The sequence below is a fragment of the Sus scrofa genome, chromosome 7 (genome assembly GCF_000003025.6).
Source record: "Sus scrofa isolate TJ Tabasco breed Duroc chromosome 7, Sscrofa11.1, whole genome shotgun sequence".
Classification (NCBI taxonomy): Eukaryota; Metazoa; Chordata; class Mammalia; order Artiodactyla; family Suidae; genus Sus; species Sus scrofa.
This window is the reverse complement of record NC_010449.5, coordinates 64,083,035-64,099,006: the sequence shown is the minus strand read 5'-3', so window position 1 is coordinate 64,099,006 and position 15,972 is coordinate 64,083,035. Positions and strand designations below refer to the sequence as shown.

Sequence of the window (15,972 nt, the reverse complement as noted above, 5' to 3'; positions counted from 1 at the left end):
GCTGTCATTGTTTATTACAGTTGAAAAAAAACCCAACTTTGCTGAGTGAAAAATAACATCACATAATGCACATTGTAATTTGCGCTTTGTTTGCTGTTTCTCTCTTTGGCTTATTTTGGCCATGAGTTTGGACAGTATTTGTTTTTTTCTTACTGATTTATCCATGCTTGTTTAATTTCATCTTATGGTTATTAAGCCTTTGTATGTTGCAAATATTTTTTACTGCCTTCCTCTTACTTTTGTTTGCTTTTTAATGAGATTTTAATTTCTGTTGCATAGGTTTTGTTTGTTTGTTGTTGTTTTGCCCTTTTTGCTTTTTTAGGGCCACGCTTAAGGCATATGGAGGTTCCCAGGCTAGGGGTAGAATCGGAACTGTAGTTGCTGGCCTATCCCACAGCCACAGCAATGGGGGATCCAACCCACATCTATGACCTACCACCACAGCTCATGGCAATGCTGGATTTTTTTTGTTGTTGTTGTTGTTTTTTGGTCTTTTTGCCATTTCTAGGGCCACTCCTGCGGTATATGGAGGTTCCCAGGCTGGGGGTCAAATCAGAGCTACTACCACTGCCGGCCTACGCCAGAGCCACAGCAACACAGGATCCAAGCCGTGTCTGCAACCTACACCACAGCTCACGGCCAACGCCAGATCCTTAACCCACTGAGCAAGGCCAGGGATCGAACCCGCAACCTCATGGCTCCTAGTCAGATTCGTTAACCACTGCGCCATGACGGGAACTCCAATGCTGGATCTTTAACTCACTGAGCGAGGCCAGGGATCGAACTTGCGTCCTCATGGATACTAGTCAGATTCATTTCTGCTGTGCCGCAACAGGAACTCCTGCATAGTTTTGTTTTTAATGACTTGTCCTAATTTTTGCACTTTGAAAGGCTTCCTTCATTCCAACTTCAAATAAAGAGTCACCATCTTTCCTTTAGTTCTGTTGGATTTCATTTTGTAAATTTAACTCTTGGGTCTAGAAGTTTCCTTGAGGTACAGCAGGTTAAAGATCTGGCATTGTCACTGCAGCATTTCAGGTTGCTGTGGTGGTATGGTTTTGATCCCTAGGCTGAGAAGTTCCATATGCTGTAGACATGGCCAAAAAACAAAAAACCCAAAAATACCCAAACATACACCAGTCAGAGTTGCCATCATCAAAAAGTCTACAAACAATAAATGCTGTAGAGGTGTGGAGAAAAGGGAACCCTCCTACACTGTTGGTGAAAATGTGCAATTACTATGGAGAAAAGTACGGAGGTTCCTTCAAAAACTAAATATAGAACTATCTTTAGTGGGATCCAGCAATCCCACTCCTGAGCATATATCCAGAGAAAACCATAATTCGAAAAGATAATTGCACACCAGTGTTCACTGCAGCACTATTTACAATAGTCAGGGTATGGAAGCAACATAAATGTTCATCAACAGAGGACTGGATAAAGAAGATGTGGTACATATATACAATGGAATATTACTCAGCCATTAAAAAGCATGTTACAATGCCATTTGCAGCAACATGGGTGAACTTAGAAATTGCCATACTAAGTGAAATAAGTCAGACAGGGAAACTCTAATATGTGAGATCTAATAAAAATGATACAATAGAACTTAAAAAAAAAACCCAAATCTCTTTAGTCCGTTAATTTTTTTGTGTAACATGAGGCAAAGAACCGAGTCTTTTCCTTTATATGGTCAAACTTATTTTTCTGTTGTCATTTGTTGTCATATTTCCAAATAACTTGAAAAGTTACCTTGTTTATAAAATTTCCCATAGCCAGGGTCTGTTTCTTGTCTTTTAGATTCTATTCTGCTTATCTTTTTATTCCAGTGCAGCACACTTAAAAAAAAAAAAAAAAAAAAAAACATGAGGAGTTCCTGTTGTGATGCAGTGGAAACAAACCCTACTAGTATCCATGAAAATGTGGGTTTGATCCCTGGCCTTGCTCAGTGGGTCAGGATCCAGAATTGCTGTGAGCTGTGGTATGGGTTGCAGACATGGCTCAGATCCCATGTCACTGTGGCTGGTGTAGGCCGGCAGCTGCAGCTCTGATTCGACCCCTAGCCTGGGAATTTCCATATGCTGTGGGTGCGGCCCTTATAAAAAAAAAAAATGATTGTAGTTTTTTAATGTATTTTGCTCTAGGTAATGTTAGTCTTTTAAAATCCTTCAGGACTCCAGTCCAGAGGGAAGTTGGGAACCGTAGTGCCTAAGTCAGGGAACTGCCAAAGGAGAATTGGTTCTGAACACAGGCTGGGGGAAGACCAGTGCAAATGTGGAAACTTGGGGCCCTTGCCTGGGACTCCTTGAAGTTATCCTGATAAACAGTATAGGTGTCATTGTGCAAAAAGGCTCAGTGAGCAGGTTCACTAAGTATAAGTGTGAGTTTGGAGGGGTGTGAGATTTTGAAGCCAAATATGTAATTATAGTTAGTAGTACTTAAAAAAAGCTGAATTACCTATTGACTATAGAAGCCTCTACAGGCACCCAGGGAAGGGAATTTGGATGCCTCTTTCTTTTCCAGGTGTCTTCTTGCTGCTTCATTTTGACTTTGTTTTCTTCTCAGGGGTTGGGGGTTATGGTTAAGGGAGAGAAGAACAAAGGTATAAGAATGAGGATATATTTAAGGTCCTTCTACCTGTATACTTTAAAAAATGCCTATCATAGTTTTAGAGATACCCTCAAAGCTTCAAATATTTCAGTCCCACTGTACTTTTTTTTCTTTAATTATAAAGAGGATTATACTACCACAAAACTTTCTTTTTTTTTTTTTTTTTTTTTTTTCGTCTTTTGTGTTTTTAGGGCCCCACTGCAGCCTATGGAGGTTCCCAGGTTAGAGGTCAAGTTGGAGCTGTTGCTACCAGCCTACACCACAGCCACAGCAACGCCAGATCTGAGCCGCATCTGCAGCCTTCACCACAGCTCATGGCAACACCAGATCCTTAACCCACTGAGCAAGGCCAGGTTTCAAACCCACATCCTCATGGATGCTAATTGGGTTTGTTAACCCCTGAGCCACAATAGGAACTCCACAAAACTTTAATTATAATAAAATTCAAAGATATTCATGGCTCCATTCTTTTTTTTTTTTCAATTGAAAAAAATTTTGGAGTTCCCATTATGACTCAGTGGTAACAAACCTGACTAGTATCCATGAGGACGTGGGTTTGATCCCTGGCCTTGCTCAGTAGGTTAAGGATCTGGCGTTGCTGTGAGCTGTGGTGTAGGTTGCAAACATGGCTCAGATCCTGCATTGCTGTGGCTGTGGTGTAGCCCGGCAGCTGCAGCTCTGATTCGACTCCTAGCCTGGGAACCTCCCTATGCTATGGGTGCAGCCCTAAAAATATAAAAAAAATTTTTTCCAATAAAACTTTAAAATATGAAAAAAGAATTAATCTTAGATATACAATTTAATATAAGAATGTTTATAATAACTAGTTTATAATATTAGAAGACCAGAAACCTAATAGGAAGACTTTTTAGATTATAGTAATGATGTTGTCAAAATTATCTTCAGAGTAAATATTTACAAACCAGGAAATTTATTGTGTTGGATGAAAAATGCAAATTAGGAAACATACAAAGTGTGTACAATTTCTCTAAGTAAAACCTTTGGGCGGGGTGTGTGTGTGTATTTATATATATGAATGTATGTAAAGAATGATTGGTAGATTTATTTTAGAATTTTTTTCTTGGTCTAGGGTAAATTTATCAATGGAAAGGAAGGAACATGCAGTTAAACTTCTGTATTTTTAAAAGCAAAAGGTTTATCAGTCCTGCTGTGCATTGAGTCATCTTTGGTTGGAGAGTCTGGCTCTGGTCATAGCTGTCACACTCTCTTGACCATGGCTGCAGCCTGCTCACCTTTCTTCTCTGCTGCGTAACATTTCCCAACTCTCGTAGCAGTGTAGATAAGGCTAAAATATTCCATAAGACTTTACCAAAGGCAGAGGAGTAAGTAAAAGAAAGTAAGCATAGAAAGTAGCATGTAACAAGATAATTTTTCCTGAGATCTAAATTTTGGTCTTCTTCAGCTTTTCTTTCTCTCTTGGTCCTGGGTTGCCTAGATTGACAAAAGCTGTCTTTCTCTATCACTCAGGAGAACCTTTAAGCCTCTGTAGACTCTAAATTTCAAACCCAAAAGAGAGGATTGACACTGGGAATGCTGAAAATGGGCATGGCTTATGCCTTCCACGAGAAATCATATCTAATTGTATTCTAGTAGCCTCTACAAGACAATCATATCTAGGTATATCGCAGCAGGCTAATATCCTCACTAGAAATAAGCATGTGGTGAGTGGGTGGGAGGGAATCTGTCACAGATTTTTATATAATAAATCTATTTATTATACTAATATGCATTCTAGGGCTCTTAAAATAAGGGACACAGTGTTTTATAATTTAAAAAAACCAGGGAGTTCTCATCGTGGCTCAGTGGTTAACGAATCCGACTAAGAACCATGAGGTTATGGGTTCGATCCCTGGCCTACCTAGCTCAGTGGGTTAAGGATCTGGCATTGCTGTGAGCTGTGGTGTAGGTCACAGACGTGGCTCAGATCCTGAGTTGCTGTGGCTCTGACGTGGGCCGGTGACTACAGCTCCAATTAGACCCCTAGCCTGGGAACCTCCATAGGCGATGCGAGCTGCCCTAGAAAAGGCAAAAAGACAAAAAAAAAAAAAAAAAAAAAAAAAAAAAAAAAAAAAAAAAAACAATAGGGAGTTCCCATCATGGCTCAGTGGAAACAAATCCGACTAGGAACCATGACGTTGCAGGTTCAATCCCTGGCCTCGATCAGTGGGTTAAGGATCGGGTGTTGCCACGAGCTGTGATGTAGGTCACAGACGTGGCTCAGATCTGGCATTGCTGTGGCTGTGGCGTTGGCTAGCAGCTGTAACTCTGATCTGACCCTTAGCCTGGGAACCTCCATATACCTCGAGTGCAGCCCTAAAAAGCAAAAACGAACAAACAAAAACCCAAAAGGCTGGAACTAGTAAACCTAGCTTCTAGTCTGATTTGCTAGTAAACAGTACTGTCTCTTAGCAAGTCACTCAGTCTTTCTATAGTTTTATTGAAAGATTTGGATAGAATTTGTCGAAAGCTTTATGATTTTGACTGTAATTGAATTGTTTTTCTCTTGGTGTTATATTAGCCTATTCTAATAGGATTCTCAGATACTAGTGAGGCTTGATTATTGCTCTGATGAGAAAAAAATCTTTCATTTAATAATGATGTACTTTATAGGATAGGCTCTCCGTTATGGTGACGGGGGGGGGCCTGCTTATATTTAAGAGGGGCTGTGGGAGCTTACTATGAGTTTTTTTTTTAAATAAAGTAAATGCTTACTTCTTTATTTATCAAATATAAACCGATGTTCTTAAGTAATTGTATGTAGTTCTATGTATATTTAGATCCTATATTTTCTAGTTTTAGTTCATTCATATATTTGACGTTTCGTCTTTAGAATTTTTAAGTTGGAATTAAAGGAATGTCCCATATGTTCAAGTGCTTTAACAGTGAGGTATTTGGTCCTCTTAGTTAAGGTAGTTCTACTTATGTATAATCTATTTTGTTTTTCAGAGTGAAAAGCTTTTGTTGTATGATACAGTGCAGAGTGAATTGGAGGAGAAGATAAGAAGACTTGAAGAGGACAGGCACAGCATTGATATTACCTCAGGTGAGGGGAGTGCTGTCTCTGTGATGTTCAAGTACCTCAGGGGAGGGGAGGGCTGTCACTGATGTTCAGGTACCTCAGGGGAGGGGAGGGCTGTCACTGTGATGCTCAAGGGACACTGACCCTTTGTAACATCTGGTCTCCTGTACAAACGTCACATAAATGAAATGTCATAGTATCTGGGGAGAGGGGAGGCTGCTAAAGATTTGATATGACCATGATTATTGCTTTGACTTGCACTCATACCTCAGAAAAATATAGCAAGTGGAGCACATGAAAAGGAACAAAATAGAAGTGGACAGGAACTGTAGGTATAAAAATAGTAAGAGTATTATTTTAGTATAAGAATAGTATGGGAAAACAGCTACACTGTATATTGCTTCCTCTAAGCCTTGGAAGATGTCATGTAGAAGAAGGAATAAAAACCTTTCTCTTTGGTCCCACACAAATTGGGACAAAGGGATGGACATGACAAGGAGGCAGATTTTTGTCTCAGAAGAAGGAAATACTTATTAATAATTAGATGAGTCCAAAGGGAAAGTGGCTTTTTCAGGATATCATAGAAAGGCTTTTTCCACTGGATGGAAGATTTACTGGGTTTTCCTATTGTTCTTGCATGTGTTTGTTGTAAATTCGGTTTCTCCAATATAGAATAGACAGAGTGGACAAGCTGAGCCCTAATGCTACTGCTCCATTATTTACTACTTGGATGACTGTGGGTGACAGTTACTCTGGCTTCTCTAAGTCAGTCTTCTCATATAGTTGAAGAAATGAGGCTATCTGCCTCAGAGGTAGCTTTGAGTATTAGTTGAGACAATTTATGTGATGTACATTTAACAAAGTGTTTGACATATGTTCATCAGTTATTCCTCATTAAGTGTCAAGTTAGTTTTTGCAGTAATAAAGGCAGAGGAAAATTCATACACACACACACATACATATATACACACACCTGCTGTTGAAATTATATAGTCATATATATACATATAGTATATATACATATATACAGTATATAAACATAGCCACCAATGAAATTTTGCTACCATGAACTTACATAGACTTTTTTTTCTTCCTTTGGGTTCCAGAAATCAGCTAATACTTGATTTTTGTTTACTTGCCAGAGCTGTGGAATGATGAGCTTCAGTCAAGAAAAAAGAGGAAGGATCCTTTCAGTCCTGACAAAAAGAAGCCAGTTGTTGTTTCAGATATCTTTTTCCAGATTTTCTGAGTTTTTTGGTTTCATTTTAATGTGCATTGTGAATCTTTTATTAGTATGCCTTGTCTTTATTTGCAAGATCCAGTCATAAGCAAATGAGATTTATAAAACTAAAGGCAGAAGGGTATGATTTAGATTAAGAGGAATAAGAGAGGAGTAGAGGGAGTTCCCATTGTGGCTCAGCAGTAATGAATCTGACTACTAGTATCAGTGAGGATGCAGGTTTGAACCCTGGCCTCGCTCAGTGGGTTAAGGATCTAGCATTGTGGTGAGCTGTGGTGTAGGTCGCAGACGTGGCTCGGATCTTGAGTTACTGTGGCTGTGGTGTAGGCTGGCAGGTGCAGCTCCGACTGACCCCTAACCTGGGAACTTCCATATGCCATGGGTGCAGCCCTAAAAAGACAAAAAGAAAAGGAGGGGGGAGGAATTAAAATTTAGTTAAGATCTCGACTTTGAAAATTGTATGGCTTTGTAGTTCACAAGGGCCTTGATATGAAGCAGCTGTTTAGTGTATAGCATGATTGCTTAAGTCTCATCTGTAGTTTTTATCACTTTTACTGTTTTTGAAACAGGAGTGTCTTTAAATTAAATTAATATGTTCATTCGCTCTTGGCATTCCCTGTGGTACCCTCCCCTTGCTCCTGCCTTTTCCCCCCACCTCAAAGCAGTGATTAGGTTGGTGGTGTATCTTACTATCAGTGATACTGTAGGAGTAAGAGAATATGGTTATAACATCTGTGGTACTGGAATATATTTATCCTGGTGGTACATTTTTTGAAGAATAATTTGAAGTCGTAATTTAGCATGCTGAAGGGTTATGTCCATAAGTCAGTGTTCCATTCTCTGGAAAACAGAATTTTGGAAGTATAATTCAAAATGTGAAAGTCCTACAGCTAAATTGACCTTGACTTTTCAACGTCCATATATAGTTTATATGCTACAAGATCTTGATATTCTTGAAGACTGGACAACAATAAGAAAGGTATGATGAAAGAGCAGTGGAATACAAGTATATGTTTTATAGTTTGCTTTTAAAGATTCTATGATTTTTCACTAATACATCAAAATATTGTAAATATGCTTTACTTTACAACAGTCCCTCTAAGGCACTTGATGCTACTGATACAGATGACAGTGGATTGCGAAAGTATTTTAAGAAAGGCATGTTAGTCATTTGTATTTTTTCCCGTGAAAATGTAATTAATAATTTATGCGAAAGTACAGAAAAGCATTCATTTTGGCTGCCCCTATATAATAATAAATTATCATTCTGTGCCCAGTTCTTAGCCTGCTACTGGCTCACAGGAGGCATTCAATAAATATTTATTGAATGAACAGAAGTGAATATTTGAACCCTTATTGTATGTCTTGCATTCTGTCATTAAACATTCAAGAGTTACAGGATTTTCTTTGCTTGTTTAAAAGTGGAGACTTGTTTTCCCATTACATTTTTCCATTTCCAGGAGCTTCTTAGTTGAGGATTAGAGATTATTTCAAGCATTGATAACATCTATAGCAGAAATTGTTATTCTCTTTATGTATTCCTGTAGTCTTAGTACCAATTTATTAGAGCAGCTGAAGATGATATTTCACTGTGCTTGTTATTGAGCTTATCAGTAGTGTTGTATATATTAAATAGATACCAAAATCTACCTTGTCTGTGAACTTAGATATCATCTTTTTTCCTCTTTCTTTTTTTCTTTTTTAAATTAAGGCAATGGCTACATTGGGTCCACACAGAGTGAAAACAGAACGTAAGTCATTTACTCTGAGTTCACAAATCTTCTCTGTGGAGACTTGTTAAATCATCTACACACTAAAGAGCTCCTCCTTCAGTGGTTTCATTTTTTCAGTGGACACTGCACCCAGGATTATGAAGAATCCTTCTGGAGTCTTTGCCTCATGTAAAAGTTTCAAGATTTCTAAGTGGAATCTATTTCTTCTTTCAGTATTTTAGCTACATTACAATTGCCAAGGATGGATCAATAATTTAAAAAATGTTTACTGTTTTTATGGGCTTAGTAATTGCAGAGGGGGAGGTTTGGAGTCTGTGGTTGACCTTCAGGGAGCCTGTGCATCTTCTGGAATTGTGGGCAGAATTTCTTCTGTGCTTGTGTTTTCTAGGTGAGAGATTAGCATGCTGGCAGTGGGATTCATCAAGAAAATTCATACACTACTAAGATTTACACATTCTGATTTGCCTTAGTAAAATTATCATCAAATTATACTGTCATGGTTTTTTTTGAAAGTCTGAAATCACTGCCAAAGTAGTAATGGACATTATTATCTTGGATAACTTTGTTTCTGCCTTCTTTCACTAATATGTGAGATTTCCTAATCCTTCTAAAGACAGTGAGACTAGAATTTTTTTATTCTGGCCACATCTACAGCATGCAGAAGTTTCTGGGGCAGGGATTGAACAGGCACCACAGCAGTGACAAAAGCCACCGCAGTGACAACACCAAATCCTTAACCCTCTGTACCACAAGAGAACTCTGAAGCTGGAATTTAAAAAAAAAAAAAAAAAACCACATGTTTTAAATACTAAGAAGGGTCACCTTCAAACAGATTAATAATATATAATAGGTAAACTTCTAATTTAATTTAATATTTTTTGCCACACTCACAGCTTGCAGAAGTTCCTGGGCCAGGGATTGAACTCATGCTACAGCAGTGCCCTGAGCCACAGCAGTGACAACATGGGATCCTTAATTCACTAGGCCACCAGGGAACCCCAATTTCTATTTTATATTTAACCCAAGGATTCTTTTAAACATTATGTAATGTCAGGAAATTGTTAGCAATGTTTCCTTGGGAATTTTTTTTTTATTGGGTTTCTTTTTTTTTAATTACTTAATGAATTTCATTACATTTGTATGTGTATAACAATCTTCACAACCAAATTTTTACAGCATTTCCACCCAAACTGTCAGTGCTGGAATTTTTTTTTTTTTTTTTTTTTCTGTCTTTTTAGGCCCCCACCCACAGCATATGGATGGTCCCAGGCTAGGGGTCGAATCAGAGCTGTAGCTGTCTGCTTACACCACAGCCACAGCAATGCGGGATCCAAGCCGAGTCTGCGACCTACACTATAGCTCATGGCAATGGTGGATTTTTAACCTGCAGAGTGAGGCCAGGTATGGAACCTGCGTCCTTGTGGATACTAGTCGGATTCATTTCCACTGAGCCACAATGGGAACTCCTCCCTTGGGAATTAATTGGAAGGGTAACTACCTAAATGAACATTTTTGTCATGGATTCTTTTAAGAGTCTCACTACACTGTTGAGAGGGTCTCCCAACCCCTGTTATCTTTGGCATGTGCCCTCTTTGTGTTCTTCATGGCACTTAACGCAGTTTGTAATTTTTTATTGACTATTTACATGTTTATCTGCCTCCTGACAGAATTGTAAGATCCACAAAGGTCAGAAACATCTCCCAGGGATCAGAAAACATTTGTTGAATGAGTGAATACTTATTGAATACCTTGTACCTATCAGGCACTCTTTGAGGCTCTGCGAATACAATGCTGTAAGAGATGGGCCTCTGGAACTTCCTTGGGGGAGGCAGAATAATATATATGTAAATAAATAACTAATCGGATAATGACAAATTCTAAGAATTGCTATGAAAGAAATATAAAGCTGTGATGAAGATTAACTGTGGAGTGGGTAGAGTGGTTGGGGAAGACTTTTCTGAGGTGGTGACATTTGAATGAGCAGAGGTTCCTATTTCAGTGTGTGCTTTTGACAGTGGACTTCCATAAAGAACATTTTTCTCTGCATGAGATTATTTCATGAAGGCCAAACCATTTCTAGGATTTAAAAATGGAAGTTCTACTCATGACATTTCCTTTTTATCATCAAAGGCCTGGGGAACTCTGGGACTATATATTAAACTGCTTTTTTGGAAGTGTCAGCTGCAGGGGAGAAAATATAAAAAATTTCCAGTGGAAATACGGCAATTCATATTATAAATCTTTGAATTTGTGCTAGTAATTGATAATGTACTGCTTCTCCTTCTTGTACTTACCTAGTTAATTGATTTGTTGTATATTGTTTAGCTTTATAAGTTATATTAAAAACTTAGTTATATAAAAATGTAAGAAATGAAATTCTCTTATTAGGTTTAGGTTTGTCACCTAAGAATTTTTAGTGTTTTTTTCACATATATGCATGGTTTGGTATTAATACATAATGTTCTGCACTTTTTGTTCTGACAATGTCTTATTAATATAACAGTTTTTGAACTGATCCCTTTAGCACCTGTGAAACTGGAAAAACATCTGCACAGTGCTAGATCTGAAGAGGGAAGATTATATTATGATGGTGAATGGTATATACGTGGACAGACGATATGTATTGACAAAAAAGATGAATGTCCTACAAGGTAAAAAGTCTTTATCATTTCAGCACTCAGTATTAGTTTTTAAAAGTTAAAGAAAATTTTAGCTTTTTTTTTTTTTTTTTTTTAGGGCTGTACCCACAGCACATGGAAGTTCCCAGGGATAGGGGTTGAATCCGAGCTGTCGCTGCTGGCCTGCACCACAGCCAGAGCAGTGCAGGATCCCACTGAGCGAGGCCAGGGATTGAACCTGCATCCTCATGGATCCTCATGGATCCTCATGGATCCTCATGGATCGTTAACTACTAAGCCACGACGGGAACTCCAAACAAATTTTTAATACAGGAGTTCCCGTCATGGCTTAGTGGTTAATGAACCCTACTCAGTGTCCATGAGGACGCAGATTCAATCCATGGCCTCCCTCAGTGAGTTAAAGGATCTGACATTGTAGTCAGTGGTGTAGGTTACAGATGTGGCTTGGATCCGGCATGGCTGTGGCTGTGGCATTGGCCAGCAGCTACAGCTCCATTTCCACCCCTAACCTGGAAACCTCCATATGCCCTAAAAAGACAAAAAAAATTTTTTTAACTACAATTTTTAAAGATTATATTCCATTTATGGTTATTAAAAATATTGGCTATATTCCTCCAGTATTAGAGCTTAGCATTTTGTTATCTATAAGTATTTGCTACTTCTGTAGTGCCTTCATAATGCATTTTTGGTTGCATATGGATTCTGTTTTTCTCTTGACATATGATTTAATTAGCATGTTTGCATACTCATATTAATGTTGTATGCCAGAGTTACATATTAAGTTCGTGGACTTGAGCATTAACATGTTGGAAATGTTGGAATTATTTAGCCAGCTCAGATCCTATTTGTTAATTCTCATAATAGATGGTTTGTTATGATCCTAAAATTATGACCTTTAAACCAGACTATTTTGAGTTTGACAGTGTGCTTCCACAGTGTGGTTTTATTAATCCTTAACTTTTTTGGGTGTGTTACATATTTTGGATAAAAAAATTTCTATCAGTGGGGAAGAAATGGAAAATTAACAAAAACTTAGAGTAGTGGTAATTAAAGTATGACTTGAAAACTGAACTTGCCTTGTAAAAAACTCAATCTGTCTAGGTTTAAATAAAGTCTACATAATTAGTTATAGAGCCTTCTAAGTTTTACTTGGTATGGCCTTTGGAAACTTTTAATGCCCATCACTGCTTTAATTTCTTCACTAGTTTAGGATGTAAGTCTCAGAGTAGTAACCTTCTACCGTAAAAAAATATCTTTTTCTAGGTATCAGTAGTAAACAAAGTGTTTGAATTTTCAAAATACTGTGATTTTTTTTTTTTTTTTCTTTTTTGGCCACACCTGCATCACATCAAAGTTAACCAGGCCAGGGATTGAATCCGAGCTGCAGCTTTGACCTGCACTGCTGCTGTGGCAATACTGGGTCCTTGACCCTTAACTGTTCCAGGCCAGGGATTGAACACATGCCTCTGTGGTGACCCTAGCTGCCACAGTCAGATTCCTAACCCACTGCCTCACAGCAGAAACTCCTTTTATTATTTATTTATTAAAGAATGTTTTTTTGATAGGAACTTTTAATTTTTTTTTTTTTTTTGTCTTTTGTCTTTTGTCTTTTTGCTTTTTCTAGGGCCGCTCCCTCTGCGTATGGAGGTTCCCAGGCTAGGGGTCTAATCAGAGCTATAGCCGCCGGCCTAACCCATAGCCACAGCTACACCAGATCCAAGCTGCGTCTGCGACCTACACCACAGCTCACAGCAACACTGGGATCTAACCTGCAACCTCATGGTTCCTAGTCGAATTCGTTAACCACTGCGCCATGATGGGAACTCCTAAAATTTTTTTAAAAGTTTTATTGAAGTATAGTTAATTTACAAGGCTGTGATAATTTCTGCTGTACAACAAAGTGACCCAGTCATATATATACACATATCCATTCTCTCTCAGATTCTATACCCCCATAGATTATCACAGAATACTCTACCCAGATTGTTTGGCTGTGCCCACGGCATGTGGAGTTTCCGGGCCAGGGATTGAACCCACGTCACAGCAGCAACCCAAGCTGCTGCAGTGACAATGCCAGATCCTTAACCCGCTGTGCCATGAGAGAACTCCTGTTTATTGTTTATACACTTTAAAAAGTATTTTTTTCCATTATGGTTTATCACAGGACATTGAATATAGCTCTCTGTGCTATATGGTAGGATCTTATTGTTTATTCCCTCCTTGTATAATAATTTACATTTGCTTTTTTTTTTTTTTTTGTCTATTTGTCTTCTATGGCTGCACCTGCGGCATATGGAGGTTCCCAGGCTAGGGGTCCAATTGGAGCTATAGCCAGTGGCCTACACCACAGCCACAGCAGTGCGGGATCCGAGCTGTGTTTGTGACTTACACCACAGCTCACGGCAATGTCAGATCCTTAACCCACTGAGCGAGGCCAGGGATTGAACCCACAACCTCATGTTTCCTAGTCGGATTCGTTAACCACTGAGCCACGACGGGAACTCCTAATTTACACTTGCTAATCCCAGTTTGCCACTCCATCTCTCCCCAACCTTCTGCCCCTTGACAAGTCTGTTCTGGACAATGTGCTTTTTAATTGCTCTAATAATAAATTTTACCAGCTCGATCCTCGATTAAGAGAAAGGAGATTATCTATTAAGTGTTGCTGAATATGATATTTTTGACAGCATGCCTTGCTGATAGCCAGCATTCTGGTAAATGACAGTTGTATACCTGAATCTCCTCTTGCAGTACAGCTATTTTGGTTTTATAGCTGGTCCTCTAAAATGAGTGGAGGCGTATTGTAATTCATTCATTCATTTCTCTTTCTTTTTCTTTTTTCCTTTTTAGTGCCGTAATTACAACAATTAACCATGATGAAGTTTGGTTTAAGAGGCCTGATGGAAGTAAATCTAAGCTTTATATTTCACAGCTACAGAAAGGAAAATATTCAATTAAACATTCGTAATCATGATTTAAGTGTTATCTAAATCTACCTTATTAGTGTTACCAAGTTATGATGTGCCATGGGAATAAAAAATGTATTTGATAACTTAATATTCTCATTGAATCATGAGAGAATGTGTATTTGTAGGTAGTACTCTAAGTAAACCTCATGTTGATATGTTATTAAAAGAGACAGTGATAAAAGTTTAATCATGATCATTACACTTACTTGCCTTTTTTGGTCCAATGACCAGTAGGTATATATGGTAGGGGTTTCTTACTAAACTTTTTTCTTTGGTTTTTATGTAACCTGTTTTACCTTTAGCGAACTATGTTGCTAAATGGCTACACTTATCTGCAACTTTCTTGATTTTCAGTATCTTTGTCACTGATCACGTATTTGTAAATAAGCCTGATAAAATGTTTCCTATAAGTGGTTTGTATTAGTATATTAGTGTCAAATCAGAATTGAAATTTAAACACTATACATGTGTATGTATAGACGGCATCATCAGCTTATGTAGAACTGATGGCCTTACTTTACAATCTTGTTTTACCCAAAATTAAGCTATTGGGTTTGAAAGCTAAAAGGAGCACTTTTGTAGACTAGCAGCTTTCCTTCTCCTCTTCTTTGATTGTATGGTGGGTGACCTATTTTTACAAATTACACTTCCTGTTGATTAGTAAAATTAGTGTCAAGTAATAACCTGCTTCTACCTGTCTTTCTTGTGACCCTTTCGAGGGCAGGTGTTTAAGCCTGGTGTTTATGATGCAGTGTAGAAGTGGTGAGCAGTAACTGACAGTATTGTGGTGCTTGCTGGACGTGTCTGATCTTTTGAAACAGATTTTTAGTAAGCATTTTCCAGATGTAAAACTAGGTTCGGATCCTAATTTTATTCCTGGGGCAAAATAGACAGGGATGATCTCCTTGAATCTCTTCTCAAATTAATAATTTTATCTTTGGTGTTTCTACCCTTTAAGGCCACTTGGTGCAATTTAGAAAGTATTGGCTTCTCTTCCCCCTCGTCACAGTCAAAATTAACTTCTAAAACCTCAGGAACAGTATAGAGAATCGAAACCCTCAATACGGCAGCACGCTTAGCTGTAGTATGTATTAGGGTACAGCTAGATCAGGTATTCCTGGTGGTCTTTTGCACTTTAATTTCTGTTATTTTGAGACTTAAGAGGATGAGGAAGAGATCTCCTGATTAACACTTGGGGAAGGAATATCTGCGTTATTCTGTTTCTTTTCTCACCAGTTTACCTCTGCAGACATCTTCCTGTGCAGATCACTACTTCACAGTTGCCAAATGTTAAAATATTTGACTTCTGAAATTCGCTATCAGCAAAGTTATGTACATTGTTCTGTTTCTAATTAACCTTAGCAAATGTACATAATGTCATAATCTGATAGTATTTGACAGTACTTATGTATACAATGTTTCATAAGCATTTTTAATAAGATTTGTATTTTTAAATTTAGTATATAATAAAAAGATGTGTCTGAGTGTCATTTGTAGTGTCTTGAATGACTTGTGTATATGTTCTTTTATTTTTTCTTTTATTTTTTGCTTTTTAGGGCCATACCTGGGGTATGTGGAAGTTCCCAGGGTAGGGGTTGAATTGGAGCTGCAGCTGCCAGCCTATGCCACAGCCACAGCAACGCCAGATCCGAGCTGCGTCTATGACCTACATCACAGCTCATGGCAATGCTGGATCCTTAATCCCCTGATTGAGGCCAGGGATCGAACCCATGTTCTCACA

The 15,972-nt window shown here is 38.3% G+C and overlaps 1 protein-coding gene across 2 annotated transcripts in view; it reads left to right on the top strand.

The window, feature by feature from the left end:
* Positions 1-15,721, top strand: part of BRMS1L (breast cancer metastasis-suppressor 1 like) — a 40,567-nt gene extending 24,846 nt beyond the window's left edge. The window contains exons 5-10 of one of the 2 annotated variants that reach the window (XM_001926256.5): positions 5,578-5,674; positions 6,793-6,876; positions 7,805-7,869; positions 8,602-8,641; positions 11,148-11,274; positions 14,113-15,721. In XM_001926256.5, coding sequence (XP_001926291.1) covers positions 5,578-5,674; positions 6,793-6,876; positions 7,805-7,869; positions 8,602-8,641; positions 11,148-11,274; positions 14,113-14,230 — 531 coding nt within the window. In that variant the 3' untranslated portion in view covers positions 14,231-15,721. Of the gene's footprint in view, positions 1-5,577; positions 5,675-6,792; positions 6,877-7,804; positions 7,870-8,601; positions 8,642-11,126; positions 11,275-14,112 lie in introns of both variants that reach the window. The other variant, XM_013989042.1, reaches the window with a different exon arrangement.